This window comes from Anoplopoma fimbria, chromosome 5, assembly GCF_027596085.1.
Source record: "Anoplopoma fimbria isolate UVic2021 breed Golden Eagle Sablefish chromosome 5, Afim_UVic_2022, whole genome shotgun sequence".
Classification (NCBI taxonomy): Eukaryota; Metazoa; Chordata; class Actinopteri; order Perciformes; family Anoplopomatidae; genus Anoplopoma; species Anoplopoma fimbria.
In genome coordinates this window covers 13,864,401-13,882,677 of record NC_072453.1, presented here as the reverse complement: position 1 = coordinate 13,882,677, position 18,277 = coordinate 13,864,401, and the positions used below count along the sequence as shown (strand labels likewise).

At 40.4% G+C, this 18,277-nt stretch overlaps 2 protein-coding genes across 2 annotated transcripts; one reads left to right on the top strand and one right to left on the bottom strand.

The window, feature by feature from the left end:
- Positions 1-671: 671 nt before the first annotated feature.
- LOC129091593 (C1q-related factor-like) lies at positions 672-4,389 on the top strand. The gene is made up of 2 exons (XM_054599274.1): positions 672-1,328; positions 4,210-4,389. The coding sequence occupies exons 1-2, from the start codon at positions 690-692 to the stop codon at positions 4,387-4,389; spliced, it is 819 nt and encodes a 272-aa protein (XP_054455249.1). The 5' UTR covers positions 672-689.
- A 9,226-nt stretch (positions 4,390-13,615) lies between these two features.
- dcakd (dephospho-CoA kinase domain containing) lies at positions 13,616-18,085 on the bottom strand. The gene is made up of 5 exons (XM_054599260.1): positions 17,825-18,085; positions 16,458-16,646; positions 15,729-15,932; positions 15,150-15,237; positions 13,616-14,888 (listed from the first exon to the last, which is right to left on the bottom strand). Exons 2-5 carry the CDS (start codon positions 16,567-16,569, stop codon positions 14,603-14,605), a joined length of 690 nt encoding a protein of 229 aa, XP_054455235.1. The 5' UTR covers positions 16,570-16,646; positions 17,825-18,085; the 3' UTR covers positions 13,616-14,602.
- Between the last annotated feature and the right edge of the window lie 192 nt (positions 18,086-18,277).

Here is an 18,277-nt window from a genome sequence, read left to right as displayed (position 1 = left end):
TACATTAGTTTACTAAATCAATGCTTACTGTTTAATATTATTGAAACATTTAATAAAATATGGCCACATAATGGAAAATATAGGCTACATTTCAATGTTAATGAATCATTTAGATCCTTCTCAACTAAGCAAACTTCTCTCAAATTTTTCTCTCCATCTTTATCATCCAATTAACATGAATTGATTGATTATGATCCCATCCTTTATGCTCTACCTGTCACACTTCTTCCTTATGTCCTCCCTGGCTTTTCACATCTGCCGGTAGGAGAATGCCCTCCTCAGCCCTGACTCAGATGGGTTAGCGAGTGTATGTTGCTCACTCTCTCCTCCCCTTGCTTCTTTTATTTTTTTCTCCTCTCAAGCTGTCTTACTCTCTCCCTCCTCCTTTCCTCTTACTCTCTCTCCTCACTCTCTCAATCTCCCTCTCCTTTTGATCACTTCGGTCCCTTGCTCCACTCCCTCTCCCTTGCTCCTACACAGCTCAGTCATTCACTCACTCACACACTCATACCAGCTCTCCCTGGGCACCATCGCCACCATCGGAGGTCCTCGTTTTGTCCGCGTTTTGCCAGGTGGACGCACTCCCCACAGTCACCATTTCCACCCCGGAGAGTTCCACGCTGGCTGCACAGCCCCTTCCCCGGCTGAGCATCGGGCGGAAGACCCTGGTGGCAGCTGCTGTGGGGGTCATGCTGGTCCTGGTTCTGGTGGTCCTCATCCCTGTGCTGGTCAGCTCCGTTGGCACAGGTGGCGTAGATGACAGTGCGAGCCACTTCGAGATGCTGGGTACCTGCCGCATGGTCTGTGACCCCTTCCCCACGACGGACACGGGTTTGCACGCAGGAACCGATACGCCAACCATTGGCCCCCAGGTGGACAATGATGCGGATCTGAGTGACCACAGCATCGGTCAACCGCTACCTACTTACAGTGTTAATGGCCCACAAGGCAAACCGGGACGTCCAGGTAAGCCTGGACCCCCAGGACCACCTGGAGAGCCAGGCCCACCAGGACCTAAGGGTCCACCGGGAGATGGTGTGCACATTGTGCGTACTGGGATTCTGGGATTAGGGGGTAAAGGGGCAGTTAGCACGACCACATACAACACCACGCCTCGGGTGGCGTTTTATGCGGGACTACGAAACCCTCAAGAAGGTTACGACATTCTACGATTTGATGACGTGGTGACAAATATCGGTGGTAACTATGAGGGCGCAACCGGCAAGTTCACCTGTAAGATTCCTGGCACCTACTTTTTCATCTACAATGTGCTGATGAGGGGAGGAGATGGCACCAGCATGTGGGCTGACCTGATAAAGAATGGTCTGGTGGGTAACACTTCAGACACCTTCCTAATGTTTCATGTTGATTTTGACAAATGGAAAAATAACAGTTTCGCAGCACAAAAAGTAAAGTTTTACCCTGAATTATACACTGGGATGAACCTGAATATCAAATTGTTGAGGGAAGAGTGTAACCAGTTTGCTGGCAGTCTAAATTGAGTAGTCGTGCATTCATGTGAAAAGTGATTTTAAATCTGACTAGGTCTGGTGTTGTAGTCCGAGATAATGACAATGCACAGTGGCGTGCTGCCAGATTGTGTATCTGTGCATATTACACATCCGATGATGTACACGATGAAGTGAGTGGAGGGAGTGCAGCCCTATCTCAACTCTGCACACATCAAACACAGCCTGGGGTAGTGTCTAGTTCAAAGCTGGTGCCCTTTGAAATACAACAAACTTCCTGGAACCATGATGCACTAGTATGCGTTATCAGTTTGCCTGTCGGGGCCAGGCGTTTCAATATCGAATCATGATATTTGCTAAACTTTTGTAATGCCTTTAAAAGCCCCAGGAGATGACATTGATCAAACACCATGTAAATCTGAGCTTGGACATTTTCCTACAGACCTCTCATCCAGGCTGCAACAGGCTACAGAGAGTGGAGACAATAACACCTGTATATTGTAAATCAATTCAGTGCAATGCCATATTTGTAAAGCTAACAGAGGTATAGTTTATGGAGGCTGTTTCATAGAACTGTGGGTTCAATTCTTTGGCCGTAGTTGTTGGTGTCTAACTAGGTTGCATATCGATTTACACTACATTAAACACATTTTGCTGTCATATTGAACTCCATTAAACTGTAAGGTTTTTGTCTTATTTTGTCCCTAAGAAATACAATACATTACACTGCAATCCAAGACAGCCTCACCTCATCCATGGCATTAGATTATTAGGTATTCAGTTTACATACTGTAAGCTTGATGACTTGATGTCCTCGATGAGGACCCCTGATCCTGATGCTGGTAAACTACATCATATCAAATAGTATGTCCAAACACTCACATTGTGCAACATTAGATTGTAAAAAACTGCATAAAATGAAAATTAAATGAAAGTATAAAGTTAATATGAAGGTAATAGAAAAGGTAGTATTGGATTCACAGTTCACAAAACCTGCTTACTTTTAACTGTAACAGAAACAGAAGTGTAGGCTACTTACTGGAGACACAGTGTGAGATCTGGTAGCTAGATATTTTCATCAGAATGATTGACCTGTCGGCTGACTATTTATTTGCAAAGACTTCCTTAAGCTGCCTCCCCCAGCTTTCTTTAGAGAGCAATGGCACTGTAAACACGACTAATGAGGACCAAGTAAAAATGTCATGTAAATTTGGCTTCAGGAAAACATGTTGACCAACTGCAACCTCTGGATCACCTTTATAATGATTCACCTGAATTGGAAAGAAAGAGTCTAATGGGAAAAATATGTAGAGAAACTCAATAACAATATGATCATTCATTATATATGTATTTGGTCCACCCACTACTATACACATCCTTGGTGGAAATTACTGTTACTGATACAAGACAGATTATTATTTTGCATTTATTACACAATATTACAGCAAATGAAATTGTCGGTCAGTGTCTTTTTGTGAGTAGTGGATATCATGCTGCTGCAGAGCTGAGGCTGGACACGAGGAGGGAAAAGAGAGAGAGGCTATCACTGCCCTCATGTCTCAGGAATCCATCATCAGGCTGTCATCTGTGGCTCAAACCCTGCAGCATCTTGACATACACTTCTTTCCTCCATCGGCACTAATAAGAACTTCACATTCTTATTTTGGTTCTAACTTAGTTCAGAACCTGTCGTCAGAATCTGGTTGGAGCAGGGATTACACTTTTTTACGGTGTATCTGATGAAGTTGCAGCGTAACAGCCAACCTGGCAACACAGATCATAATACAGTAGCTAAAGCTTGGAGGGGATATAACCGTACATGCAAAGCAACTTCCTCCAGTTTCACTTTTTACACGGACGTGCGTAAGAGATTTTGGTGTTATGCTCCAGATCCAACAGTCTCAGTAATTACCCTAATTTGACACGATGACACTTATATTCGTGATTAACATGGCATTATCAGTGCTCCACCCAGAAAAAAAGGTGGATGTAAGAGTAGAACACGAAGCAAAGGGATAGTATGCACTGCCATCCTTCCTTAGAGGCAGACTGACTCAAGCATGACCCTTTCAGCTGAGTCATGAGGGGAAAACAAGATATTCACCACAGGGGACACACTTTACACAAACTCTCAAATTCAGCCCACACGTCTTGCGAATAAGCTTTTCTTAAAATATTTTTTTTAGTCAACTCATACATAGAAAATAAGAGTTGTCTCATGTCAGCAGAGGAAGCAGCAAGTCTGGTAATGTTTGCATGCATCATATTCACCATTTGTTTCAATTTCATTATTTATATATTCATTATTTTCTCTTCTTTCGAATATGTGTCTATGTATATATTTTTTAACCTATTTCCCAGCTATGCTCTGGTGCTGAATGTACTGATGTACTGCTGTTGTTTTATTATTGCAATGTTATATTAATCTGTTATTGATTGTGCTTTTTCACTGATTTTACATGATGTAAGGTGACCTTGAGTGCCATGAAAGGCGCTACCAAATAAAATGTATTATTATTATTATTATTGACTTCAGTAATGTCCTCTTAATATAATAATTTCAACCTTTATCACCTTTATCATGTTTCATTGGTTTGTATTGAATGATAATAAATAGATTCATTTATCTAATATAAGTTAATTAAACAAATATTCCTTGTTAGTCTTTTTCCTCAGCATTCTACCGTTTACCCTTCCTTACTTCTTCTCTCCTTGTCTCTCTGTGCATGTCATATTCCAGGTCAGGGCCAGCGCCATTGCTCAAGACCAGGACCAGAGTTATGACTACGCCAGCAACAGTGTCATCCTTCATTTGGATGCCGGCGATGAGGTTTTCATAAAATTGGATGGGGGCAAGGCCCACGGGGGCAACAGCAACAAATATAGCACCTTCTCAGGGTTCATCCTCTACGCTGACTGAAGAAGACTGGACAGGACGTGGGCTCAGAGGTGAAAGGTCACAGCCAGGAGACATTCACCACCTGAATTTCACTGGGCTCTCGCAGTGAGGTTAATGTTGCCCATAGCCACTGATCCACAGTCATATTGTTTCTTACAGATGTTTGAGGTCAGCATTGATACAGTGACAACGGCTGTGGATCTGTGGTTATCTGTAACTGTCTACCTCCTCATCCACATGTCCCATTGCATACAGGATGGCTATGCCGCTATTTTGATGGACCCGAGCAATGAAACAGTGGCAGCCACGTCATGTGTCATGTTGAGGTGTGGCAACATTCATGACAGGGAAGAAGCCTCACAATCATTTTTGAGCTGTCATTCCAATTTCAACTCTGGAAATCTAACAGTCGTGGCCACTGCAGTGTTTGTAAATGTGCGCTTTAGATTCATGATAAAGTTATGTTTTCTCATGCTGTTTGTGTGATAAGATGTTGTGCTGCAATGACAGAGAAGATGTATTCTGTCCCAAGAAATTCTTATTTGACAAAAAGTAGACGCTAAATTGAGATTATGATTGTTTTTCAATGGCAGACAGTGTCACAAACTGTATTGTGTCTCAGTGTGATGATTTGGAAAATCATGTCATATCAGCCCATTATATTTGGCATATTGTTTGTGTATAAACTGTAAATTTGATATTGAATCTTGATGTCTGAACACAATCAAAGTAGTGTAAATACACCATATTGCGTGTCTTTTTAAATAATATAGCTGTTGATTGATAGTTGTACAATTATATCATGTAATGTGTTCAATTGTAAAGATGTGTTCATATAATTTATGCATGCAACACCCCTTAAAATATTCTCTATGTTTCCACAATGGATAAAGAGAAATGCAGTGATTTTAAACAAAGTTGAAATAGGTCTGGAATTAAGGAACATAAAATGCTGTTGCGTTTACTTTTAATGTCCATGACTTTTCATTAAAAATGGGTTTTTTCGCATTTCCTCACAAATTATGTTTAATGTCACCTAATCTAATTTTTGATCAGCTGTTTTGAGCTCTAATTTTCCAGTGAAGCCAGCCTTTAGTCCTGCAAATGTTAACCACAAGAGAGCCATGCCAGCGTGGCGAGAGGCAATCAACACAGAAATGATCACTGATGGAAAGGGGAATCACAGCTGTGTTAAATGCCAAATGAAGCGTGGGAGATGATTGTGTTTCACAATCAAAGGAGAGATGTGTGTTTCCCCTTATGTGTGGAAAGGCGCTGAAATTTAGTGGTAAAAAGTCAGGGGACGGGTGTTAACACTTATCATGACGGAGCTTAGATCAGTGGCGGCAAGTAATCAAGGGCAAATTGGGCTCTGTTGGGACTGCGACACAAGTGTCAGAGACAGCAAAATAGCTTCCAGGCCTAAACTGTGAAAACCAATATATTTTAGTTTTCTTAAACGTTCACTTTGATATCATGAAATTCTTTTGACATAGTTTTCCTTTGATATGGGCCATGTAATGTCCAAAGATGTCTCTTATTTAGTTTGAAACTCCAAGTTAAGAGTTCAAGAACTAAAGTTTTGAGGGTGTCATAAAAAGTAAGCATAGAAACCATGTTAAAATAAACATTTACTCGTTCACAGAAGCTAATAAAACTGAATGCCAGTCCAGTGTTACCTCTCAAGCTCTATTAAGTTCAGCATTTTGTTGTGAGCTGTAAATTGGTGCGGAGTTGATTAAAACGATGAGACAAGACACTGAGCAGTGCAACAGCACCCTGTTTTCTGTTTAACTGCTCGATGCAGTGAAGGCCACGAAGCCCTCCGGTCTAAACTTAAGCTTGTCTTAAGACAGCAGAATTCCTCCAGACACAATTAAGACTGAGGTCCGTGCCTAAGCAGAGGTCACCCGAGCCAGGGGCCAGCTGAGCACTAGCACAGGCTGCTTTCTCCTTGCAGGGTGTATGAGCACATCTTCAAATTAGAGACTTCATGTCACAATGTCAAAGACAACCGCCCCCGGACTGGGAGAAACAGCTTTCACTGCTGAAACCATTGGAACTGAACATTGCCTGGGAGTCTGCAACATCTGTACTTTTCCTGACGCCCTTTGGGGAGAAACACAAATGCACCAAAAACATTCTTATGTTTAAGAGACCAGAAGTATTTATCAGTTTAAAATATATGAGTGAAGAGCATTTATGCTTTTAGATGCTTGTTTAAGAAAGGAGATGCACTTATGACTTCTGGTGACTAGTAGTTCTCTTGAATACCTATGTTGAATACACTTCCTGTAAGTCGCTTTGGATAAAAGCGTCTGCTAAATGACTGTAATGTAATGTAATGTAAGAGAGTCAAATGAAAATGCACCTGAATTCAATTGTTGTTGTTTTTTTTATTCCTTCTTTCCCAGTACACAAAGGGACTTTAGATGTGCCCTCATGGTAGCAAAGTATACTAATTATTGCATCATTCTTGCATCGATAAAACTAAACCCCCTATTTGGCCATCCACCCATCCTTTTTGGAGCCATTTATTTAGTTCACACAGGAAACAGGAGAAAGCCTAAAACCATCTGTGGAAGCCTCTGCGTGAAAACGTAGAGAAATTCTCTTGGCAGGCACCGTCTTTGCCTTATCCTGCAAAACTTGGTGATCCTTACTCAAGCTATTGTGCTTGTATAGCTACAGAAATCCCTCCTCCAGGGTGTTTGGATTTGATGGTGACTTTAGCTGAACAACCTACCCAACAGGACACTCTGGGGCTGGTGTTTTAATATGTGATGAAACAGCATCTGGACTGTATGCGACGGTTGAACCTTTGACTCACATTTCATCTCATGTCCTCCCTGATTTTATTCAGGTCCAGGGCTGAAGATAAGTATTCCTCTGAGACGTGCTGTAAGCTGCTTTTTGTTGACGTAAGCTTCGTCTCTTGGACCTCTTTTCATCATGCATAAGTAGAAGGATTTTAAAGATTACGTCTCTACTGCAAACTTGTTTTAATTCAGGTAATCTCCAGCTCAGGCAAACGAAACTGAGGGAAATTTTTTATTCATTCACTCCCGCCCACTCCCAATCAGTAAACTGAGATGGCTTCAGTTTGACATTTGCAGGGGCCAATTGGTGAGGCGTGAGGCTTATCAGGCTACTGCAGAGCGTGCGTGCGTGTTTGTGGGTCCATGTGTGTGAATGTTTCGGCCAGCGTACGGGGTCAGCCTGCGTGTGTCTTTAGTCTCAATGAGGCAGGAGAAGGCTAGGCATGGAGAGATTAACTCGTCTGAAATGTCTGAAGTGGCGTTAATGAGCCCTTGGTGTTGTTATCTTTAGCATCCCCACTTACCTCACCAGGGGAGATCCAAAGTAGAGACAGATGCTTTAATTGTCGGGCTAAATAGCCCTTCTTGCTCACGTACTACACTTCCTCCCAACAACCGTTAAGCCTGCGCACACTTACATGCACAAATGGTTTAACTTGTGTGCGCGGGCACCTAAGATGTTATCTTACATTTTTAACACAAGAAAGCACAAATAACACACGTCCTAATTCAATTATTTGAATACGTTTGGGATGGCACAAACAGCAAGCACACACCGGAGAACCCAAAAGAAAACATTAATAAGAGTCTAAAGCAATGCGAGTGTCTATGTGAGGCTTCACTCAGAGCTTAGCTGTGCTCACAATGACAATGAGGATGTTTACCATCCTATTTTAGGTTAACTCAATGATCATTCGCTAAGAGTCGCCCTGTAGCAGATAACAGTGTAGCATTGTCCATCTCCGACCAGGGTCCAACAATTATACTACTCTTCTCCATACTGCTCCCATGCAATGAGAACCTCTATGCTACGCGAGCTCCTGAAGGTAAACTGTATGTGCACACATGCTGCTTTTGCTTTTTAATGATTATAACAGTACATTAAGACCTACCCGACTTCACAGGATCATTGTTGTTCCTATTGAGCTGGTTTTCTGTCTCTATTGCAGGTGATGTAGTGGTTCACTGTTACGTACATACAGTACCAGTCAAAAGTTTGGACACACCTTCTCATTCAATGGTTTTTCTTTATTTATTTATTTTCTTTTTTTCTACATTGTAGATTAATATTGAAGACATCCAGAGAACACATATGGAATTATGTGGTAAACAAACAAATGCTCAACAAACCAGAATATGTTTTATATTTTAGATTCTTCAAAGCTTTGTGGAAACAACTCCAATAGCTGTCAAACATATTTCAGTAAAAGCCCAGAAAAATACCCTGATGGTGGTGCAAGAGGAAAAGGGGATCACCAAAGACACTTGGCTTCATCCTGATGGTAACGTCAATGTCTGTACCAAGTTTAATGGCAGTTAATCAAGTTGTTGAGATATCTCAATGTGGACCAAACTTGTGCACCAACAGGCTGATTGATAGACTAATATTGCCATCCCTGTAGCCATGTTCTGAGGTCATTGTCTCCTCAACACTGCCTGTCAATAACTACTGCTATCTGCTCACTGAAAATAAACACTGTTATTCGAGTTTGCTGAACTCACCCTTGAGGCTACAATCTGAAATATAACTTACTATTCTAGCACCTCTCTGAAAACTTTTACTGACTATAATACGCAAAGATGTCAGAGAAATTATTTTCAAATGTGGACTTGCATGGTAGACGGTGGCATGTTTATGCATCATTGACTATGTTAGGTTAACAGATTCAATATTCCTTTTATACAACATCCCGTCTACAATCCTGTCACGCCTGCATAAGGAGGGCTCTGTCAACATAAACACCTGGTATGCCCTCAAAATTTGAACTGCCATTAAGTCATAATGCTCAAGAAAGGATGTATCTGAGCCCCACTAGACCAGCTTATTGTGTATTCTTTTGACTCACTGTTCTAAACAATAAAACACACAAAATAAATGTAGTTCACAGGCTGTATATTCAATTTCATATCAATGTCCCAGTGTTGCGTGGCAACCTTAGAGCATGAGAAAAGCAACTGGTTCAAGAAGTTGGCTGATTAAAGCAAATGGGGCTTTTAAGGTTCCCTTTGGAGTATTTGTTCATGAGTATTTTTTTTCTGTTTTGTTTGTCTCATGAACAAGGACACACATGCAGGTGCAAGCACATGAGTCACAGGGTACACAATCCTCCCAATGGTTTCACACTATTACACTGATCTACAGGTGGCAGTAACACGGCAGGTTATGCAGCAATGTGCCAACAAAGGAAGGGAAAAGGAAGACTACAGGAGACTCCTCTGGTTGCAAAAAGAAATCTGATTGTATGAAGTCTTTGTGGGAAAATGACCCTACTTCTAACTTGATTTATTTCATAAGTAAACATTGTAAATATTAATTTATGGTCTCAACCGTTACAGTTTGAAGTCTTCTTCAATACACGATGATGTTTATTTAGTAAATTATAGTCCCTTTTAGAATAACATAGATGATAAGGCAGGGAATGCTTTAGAGTGGTCTACCTTGTGATTGACAGGTCACTACCAAGGTGTTGTCCCGTTCTGGGTGTTGTCTTACAACTTTAACCATTTCACAGTGTGTATTCAGCTCATGAAAGTTAATTGTAACCTTTTGCTTGGCTAAAAATGAGCTCCATCTTCTCGTGTCAGTTCTGGTTGCAAAAAGCCAAGATGGTGATGTCCCAAATGCAGGCATCAAAACGGCAGTAGACAAACCAATTGGTGAGGTTAAGGTGAGTATGCCCACTTCTTATATATAGTCTATACTGTTGGCTTAAACATGGATAAGAACAATGCAAGACTTAAATATTTTAAAGAAGAAAAGAAAAAAAGCTTTGCTAATGTTTTATAAGTAAGGAAATGCATTCACCACATTTGTTAGAGCTCAAGTAGTCACACGATGCATTTTTGTGACTAATACTTAATGTAAACATAACTTTTGTTTGTTTACAAGAAATTTCCACTGGGCACCTTTAATTTCTGGTCAAAATATTGTGAACTGATGTAACTTGTGAGACAACCATGCTTGCGCAAAAATCATCACCTTTCATCCTAATAGATCTGTGTGTATGCATCCCTTGCCCTAGCACTCCTTGGGAGAACATGGCAACATGCATCCTCCACTTTCTCCGCCATCATCATGCTTGATCTGGGGACTGTCCAGTGTGTCAGTGACTCAATACCAATGGCCTTGTTTCCTCATGGCCCTGACTGAGCCGGGTCTAACGTGAGGGGACAGGCTGAGTCATGTGGTCGGGGATGCTCCGCTGGCGTGTTGCCTGTCTCTTCACCTCACCGCAGTCTCGTGGATGCAGCCTGACAACGGGCTACGAAGGCGCTGCATGTGCCTCCTCCTCAGCATGACACAAGATGCCAGAGTTCAAGAACACTAAAGTCGTTACAGTTGCTCAGGCCAGTTTATTCCACTCGTTGGTGTCGGGCTGCATTTGTAACCTGCTGTGCTAAGGGCAGAGCGGGCACAGCACCAGTGGCCTTATGGGTTTTTTCATTACTGCTCTTTTTGTCAATTTGTCAAAATGATAAAAACTTAAATCAAAGCATTAAAACATTTTGTCTTTATAGAAGTGGTTCTGATCAGCCAACAACTCAAGAATTATCTTGTTAAATATTGAGTAGATTCAATGGACAAGTCCATCCTTAGCATACAGCATTTAAATCTCCTTTTAAATGGAAATACTTCACCCCCAAAACTACCATTACTAAATCAATTACTCCCCCAATGTAAATTTGTGAAGAGACTTGCATGTCTCAACTGTGAATGAAGAACTCCAAAACAGAGAAAATGAGTCATGGATTGAACCTTTGCTAAGTTCCGCCTTCGAACACAGACTGCCAGGAGACCAGAGTCCGACAACTCTCCGGTTCTGCTCCATAGACTCTCTCTTTTGATTTTAAACTAGTCATGGTTTAACGTTGTGTAATAGTAAAACTCGTTTCCTGGAAAGGTTGGAAGGAGATTTAAAATTATACCTAATATCTGAATCCTCGTATTATTACTTTAATTTAGGTAAAGATCTGAGAATTTCCTCCACTCCCGACCAGGAGACTGAAAGTGAAGCAGCTAAATAAAACATTCAGCCATCAATAATTAGATTATTTACACCTGTGCTTTTCCTACTGCATAATGTCAAGATGTCTTCTGTGAAAAGGGCCCACAGAAAATGTAAATGTACTGACGTAGACTGACTCAGCGAGGTTTAGAAATCATCTGGTGTATTTTTGGTTTATAGCTTTTAAACAGTTCCGTTAAAGGGCCCTTTACAGCCACTCCTGGGGCAAAGTTAACGTACCAATAAGAATCATAAAGGTTTAAGTTGTCCCATCCTAACAGCTGCTTCAAGTCAGTCCTAAGAAGAGGTCTAATCAACCAAATAAATTAAAAGTCATGTGTTGAGGCTTTACCTTTTATTTAGTCTCCCTCCTAAATACTAAAATGTCCATAACTGCAAATGTCTTGTATTAATTGATAAATCCCCAAAAGGGCACATCTGAATTAACAACCACTGATGAAAGTCTATTACCCTCTGGGATGACACGTCCTTTTCGTTGTTGCGTTTTTAAAAAAAATGAGCCCCTTGAATAAATAATTCAGACACAAAACAACACTGACTAATGAAATAGTTATTGAAACATTGTTAGACTTTCAATTATCCAGAGTTGAGTTTGGTGCAACGCTTTTCATTTTGTTTGCCTTTTTCCAAAGCTTCTTTGCTTCCCCGACGTAAAAACACTCAGACAGGAGATTCTAAAATGTGGACACACTGTGGTGCCGTAGGCCAGCTCTCTGAACACGATGGTGAGATTATAGAAGTCTTTACCCCCTGCCATCAGGAAATGATTTGCTCTGCTCCCGTAGAGGACCCACCGCACACAATAAAGCGGCGTATCCATGGACTTGTACAAAGTGTAACAAGGCAACTTCAGACTTTCACCTTTTAGCTTGACACCCTCAGAATTATACCCAATTTATATTCAGACTGAGACTTCACCACCCTTCTGTGCCTGGAGCTTTCACACTTGCTGGTACAGATATAATTTTCTTTCCCCCCGCGCTGCATCTGGCCTCTGTCGGTGTCTGAGAAAGAGTCTAGTCTGAGAAAAAGGCACACTTGGAAATCTCTGCTGAACAGCTGGCTGCTGTAATGCATGTTACCCTTTGAATTATGGCACAATGTCAGATTTTTTTACCACACAATTATCAGGGCATAAAGAATTCACAGCAACGATTATATCGCAATAGCTATAGAAAATTAAAAATAAATGTTTATTGTGCTCTTTGTCTCTTTTTTGGCAAATTAATTAGACTTGAAATACGAGTATAGAGAGTTGGAAAGAGTCTCTAACCATACCTGTAGTTATCTAGGAAGTGCTGGATTATTTACAGGAAATGATCATATGTGTATTATCAACACAATATCAGCATTTAATATTGTAATCACACTGTTATCGTCAATACAAGTATGCACCCCTACATTGAATGACTCCAGAGCCATGTTATCTATTTGAATTTTAAAGCAACCTAAGAATAGACCATGCTCTTCATGCTGGCATTGTTTTACGGACAGTTGTATTGTTTGCACGTGTGCAGAAGATAACATTGTGTCTGTGATGTTGTATGTTAAATATGTTATGTGTAGCCATGCAGCCTCGGTCCACTGCCCCCCGCCCACCGCCGCCCGAGTCACTTTGCATTAATTGTGCTGTGGTTTGATAAAAACAAATAGCAGACCAGTAGGGGCTTTAGACGGAGCCAAGGGAGCCACGCAGGCTCGTGGAACCTTGGTGCCAGGATGATGTCACCACACCTGCCTGTGGGCATGATTGTTCAAGCCTAAGCTCTAATGTGGACAAGAGCAAGGACATCACATCTGACCGTTAACACAAGTTCATTATTTTCTTCTCCTGAAGAACCGACACACATTACCTGTAGGATCTAATTACATCAATGTCTTTCACATTGAATTTATTGTTGGTTGATGAATTGTGATATCTCTGATATGATTTATAGATATTATCATTGGGGCTAAAGCTGAAAGGAATGTGTTGATTTGACAAAAACCTGCTTGTACAAATATATATTAAATTCAGATTTAAAGTGAAACTCTGAAAACCACCTCCTAGTGTTAAACTGCAGAATCATCATACTGCACAGTGAATATGATATATAATGTTCAGAATGAAAGTCATCCAGGAGTAAATCTAAGAATTAAAAAAATGAATAAATGACACCGTGTGACAGTTGTTACTTTAAAACAGTATTATTGGATCATTTTATTTCAGTTAAGCAGCTAATGTTTCAAATGTTGTGTTTTTGTTACAAGAGAGTGTGCACAGAAAAACAAAATCACAGACTTAATATTTACAGAGGGCAGCTTTAAGTGTAAGAAAATACAGTGATATATATATATATTAAGTCTGTTAGTTCTGTTCCCATTAAAAATGGATTGTCAAATACATTCTTTCACATATCCTCATTATACAGGTCATTAGCAAACAATCATAACATATTCTGTAGGCATCAGATCATTAATATTGGGCTTTTTTTTCTCTCTATGATGAGTAATGAAACTAATTAAAAAAGTATTTATCACTGGAGAAAGCACTGGCATTTTGTACTTAAAATTGCAAACAAATGAAAAGTACAGAAACCACAGTGACTTCCACACTTCTATACTTGTTAAGAATGTGGAGTTGTTTACTTCTTCCTTTGCTCTTTCTACGGCTCATGTTTTTTATCACCCAAAATGTTTCATTTGGAGATCTTCACAGGGGATAAAAGGTGCAACAAAAAACAATCTTAGTTTCTACAATTATCATTTTTGACTTTTCTTTTTTACTGAAGTTAATTCTGTGTCGACTGCTGCACCAAAATAAAAAAGTCTAACAAGTTTATAGGCCCCAAACTGTGATCTTCATCTTGTGGCTTTCACAGCAACTGAGACTCTTAGTTGTCACCTTTATGTTTATAATGTCTCTGAGCCAAACCAACTGAAATTGCACGTTCATCCCCCTTCACACTAAACCCCTTTTGTCAGTGCATTTTGTGTCAATAATGTAAGTCAGTGTTAACTGCAAACAAAGCATGTCACACCACTGAACCGTAGTGGTGGGTGCTGTGAAAACTAATCTCACAGTAAATTGCACCGGGACCCCCCGACGTGACTTCGCCTGCTTCTATATTCACACTCCTCTCTGACCGGATCCTGGTCCAAACTCTTTCCTCCCCTTCATCTCTGCTGCTAGGACAAGAGTATCTTGGCTGCATACAGCAGGATCCCACCCAGACTAGTAGTGGCGGCGATAGCGATGACCCTCACTAAGAGGAAGTCCATGGAGTCCTCCAGCTTTGTGTGCAATCGCAGGACCTGCCTGTGGGTGTCCTCTCGGCTGCCGGAGTTCTCGATGACGTGATTGGCCATGCCGCGCTTCTCGTTTAGCGGCATCTGTGCGGCAACACGCTGCTCGGCCTGCTCCTGGGTCAGGCCGTCCCTCTGCATCAGACGCGAGAGCTGAGTGGCAGGGTCACTGAAAGGGAACAGACAATGGAGGTTATTTATGGTGCCTTGTTAAAAAATCCAGAGGCGGTGAGTAATGCTAACAAGGCACACACAGAGGGCTGGAGAGAGGTAACCAATAACTCACAAAACTGGGCTTAATGGCCAGTGTCCGTCACAAACAACCTTTCAAAAATAAATTTAACGATTTAAAAATGAGAAACCTTTACAAACAGTCAAAAAAATAAAAGTGATGGAGAAAACGGGGGGAAAAAGTGAGCAGTGGTCTTACCAGTAAACTACAACAGTGTGGTTTAGAAACTGAGTGAGACGTCTGGTTTCAAAGAGGAGGGGCACATCCAGCACCACATAGCGGTAACCTAGGGAGACAGAAGAAAGATTTGGAAACAGAATCAATTAGTCAACGCATTAACACTAACATTGTGAAAATAACATTAACAGAATCAATTACATATTTTTAACATTATACAAAATGTTAAAAATATGCAGTTTATTTTTAGGCACTTATCACAAGTTGCTAAAAAATGAATGTTGCGAGTGGGAGTCAGGACTAGTGCAATGTGTTTTAATTCTTAAATGAGAGTTTAAAAAAGTTTACAGCAAAAGATCTATGTGCAGCAACTTTTTACTACTGTTATCTCAGTTGCCCCCACCTGCCACATAAAATAAATGTTAGTAAAATATCTCGCTATTTGGCTTTCAGGGAGAAATTCATAAAGCTTTGTGAGAAATAGCCGTGAACCCTAACGCCCATTGCTGCACTCCAAAACAGCCCTGGCTCACTTTCACTAAATTGTCTTCCTTTTTTATGCTTTCCAGATAAGTGAGCCAAAATAAGTTCCTCCTTCACCTCTGAGAAAGTAGAGCAGGATCTCTTTGAGCATCGCTTTGTGGATCTCTGGGTGGGTGATGGAGTTCAGCAGCTTCCTCTTTTCCTCGTCGGCGAAGATGAGCTGACCCAGCTTCTGCCTGTCGATCTCTCCGTTCTCGAGAAGGATCTCTGGCCCGAAGTGATAGACGATGCGAGAATAGGCCGGAGTGTGCTGCTCCACAACTGTTATCAAGAAAAGGCAAAAACATTTGGCAATATTGTAGCACATAGAATAATAGATGAAACCAGTTAGGATAAGTTTATGTTAAAAAATGGCACTCAAGCAAAAGGTATAACAGAGGGATAATCTAAATCTATTTTGTAACAGACTCAATGACATCTTTAGCACAATGCCTTATATTTTCTCCTACATAAGCTTTAAACTTTTCACCTCGTTCTGTGACCTTTCTATCTTCTCCCCGTAACTACATCATCATCCCTGCAGTCAGCAGAGACAGCCGTCATGATTCATGCACTCTCTTAAAGCATTTGTCTTAATGAACCTCCTGCAGGTCTCTTTATGTCCGTTTCAGTATAATAATAAACATTAATAAAGTCAATGATTTTAGCCATAGGGGTGAATCCCAAATCACTCATCTGTGTTTATCTGACGGGTTCAGCTGGATGACAGCTTTGACTGGTAATTCCACTGAATTTGTACCAACATTGTAAATTGAAGCAGTTTGCATGGGAGAGACATTCGCCTACCTTTCCTGGCCACAACATCTGCATCAATAATTGGGCAGCCGAGCTCCCGCAGCATTGAAGACACTGCGCTTTTCCCCGAGGCTATGCCTCCCGTCAGCCCCACCAGGAACATCTTGAGGCGAAGACGCAGAGAGAAGTATCCGAGCAGTAAAGTAACAATACTGTTACTGCAACTGATTATGGGGACTCCTAGAGACGGGACAGAAAGGAATACAAATTAATAACGCTGGCATGAAAAATAACTTGTAGATTGGCTAAAGCATGATTTGTTTGTAAATAAGAGCATTGGGAAAAATGTTTTATATATATAAGATAAGATAAGATAATCCTTTATTAGTCCCACAGCGGGGAAATTTACAGGATTACAGCAGCATAGAGGATAGTGCAAACAAGAGACATAGTAAAAAAAACAAGATCAAAAATAAGTATTATAAATAAGCAAATGAGCAATAAAAAAAACAGTAAAGAATCCACAGTAACTGAAATATTATACATACAGACAGAAACTATTATAACTATTGCATTGCAGAGCTTTTTAGTGTCATGTGGTCTACTGGGAGCAGAGATGGTTGTGCAACCTGACAGCAGCAGGTTATATATGTTATATATAAGTGGAAATAAAGTAAATACAAGCTGACAATCAAACAGGCTGTAACAATACAGCAAATTGAGTATATATCCACACACAATAGTGTCTATAAACAGGGAATTATGCCAATATTTAACTGACAAATACCCAAGATAAGTGATAAATATTTCCAGATTTAAAGTGTCTTGCAGCCTTCCTGAGGCTGTCATGATGTTTGACAACACGCCCTCTGCTGTGGAGCTGCTGATCTGCACGCAGTGTATGCATTGTCTGTAAAGAGATAAGATAAGATAAGATAATCCTTTATTAGTCCCGCAGCGGGGAAATTTGCAGAAATTAGTAAACTAAACTGATTTGACAGCCTTGAAGTTATTCTTGACTTAACACCAAAATAATAATAATAATAATAACAATAAAAACCTGTGCAATTTATTACACTGTGCAATAATAGTTAAAATAGTTTTTTTCTGTCTGTAAATATTATATTTCAGTTATTGTTGTTTTTATTGCTTATTTATAATACTTTTTTTTTTTTTTTTATCTTGTCTTTCTTTACTATGTCTCTTATGTGCACTTTACTCTATGCTGCTGTAAGCCTGCACATTTATAATAAATAATAATAAAGGATTATCTTATCTTATCTTATCTTAAAATAAACCCTGAACAGGCTGCTCAGCTTCTTAACGTGGGGATAAAGTCACCTTAAACTCTGGAGAGAAGTTTCCAAGCAGATCTAAGTTATTTTTTATTACAACTATCATAATAAACTTAAACTTACCTCTTGTTCTGCTGCTCTGGACTGAATGTACAGAGGCCAGTCAGCTGTGGAGGATCTCGGGTGGTAAACAAGCAGCAGCTGAAGTCTTTATCAGGTCAGAGACATGAATATATAATACAAACAGTCAGCAGCCATCTCCCCTCCGTCCTGTTAACCATGCAGTCAGACCAAAGGTTGGAGACAGTCGGATTGTTTGGTATTTCTGCCTGTAACTCTAGACTTTTACACAACTGATTGCTATTGACCTAGCTTCCTTGCTTGCTTTACTGGTGCCACCTCGAAAACCTTCCGACATTCCTTACGTTAGTTCCGCAACTTGAGTTCCTACATTACATTACAGTCATTTAGCAGACTTACAATCAGTAGTATATTACATATCATTCAGTAGTATATATTACATATCATTCAGTAGTATATATTCAGTAGTATATTACATATCATTCACCCATTCAC

Coding starts and splice junctions, on each gene's coding strand:
- LOC129091593 (XM_054599274.1), top strand. CDS start 690: ATGCTGGTCCTGGTTCTGGTGGTCCTCATCCCTGTGCTGGTCAGCTCC. Junction 1,329..4,209: donor ACCTGATAAAGAATGGTCTG/GTGGGTAACACT, acceptor GTCATATTCCAG/GTCAGGGCCAGCGCCATTGC.
- dcakd (XM_054599260.1), bottom strand. CDS start 16,569: ATGTTCCTGGTGGGGCTGACGGGAGGCATAGCCTCGGGGAAAAGCGCA. Junction 15,238..15,728: donor CCTGCTCTACTTTCTCAGAG/GTGAAGGAGGAA, acceptor CTGTCTCCCTAG/GTTACCGCTATGTGGTGCTG. Junction 14,889..15,149: donor CACACTGTTGTAGTTTACTG/GTAAGACCACTG, acceptor GTTCCCTTTCAG/TGACCCTGCCACTCAGCTCT.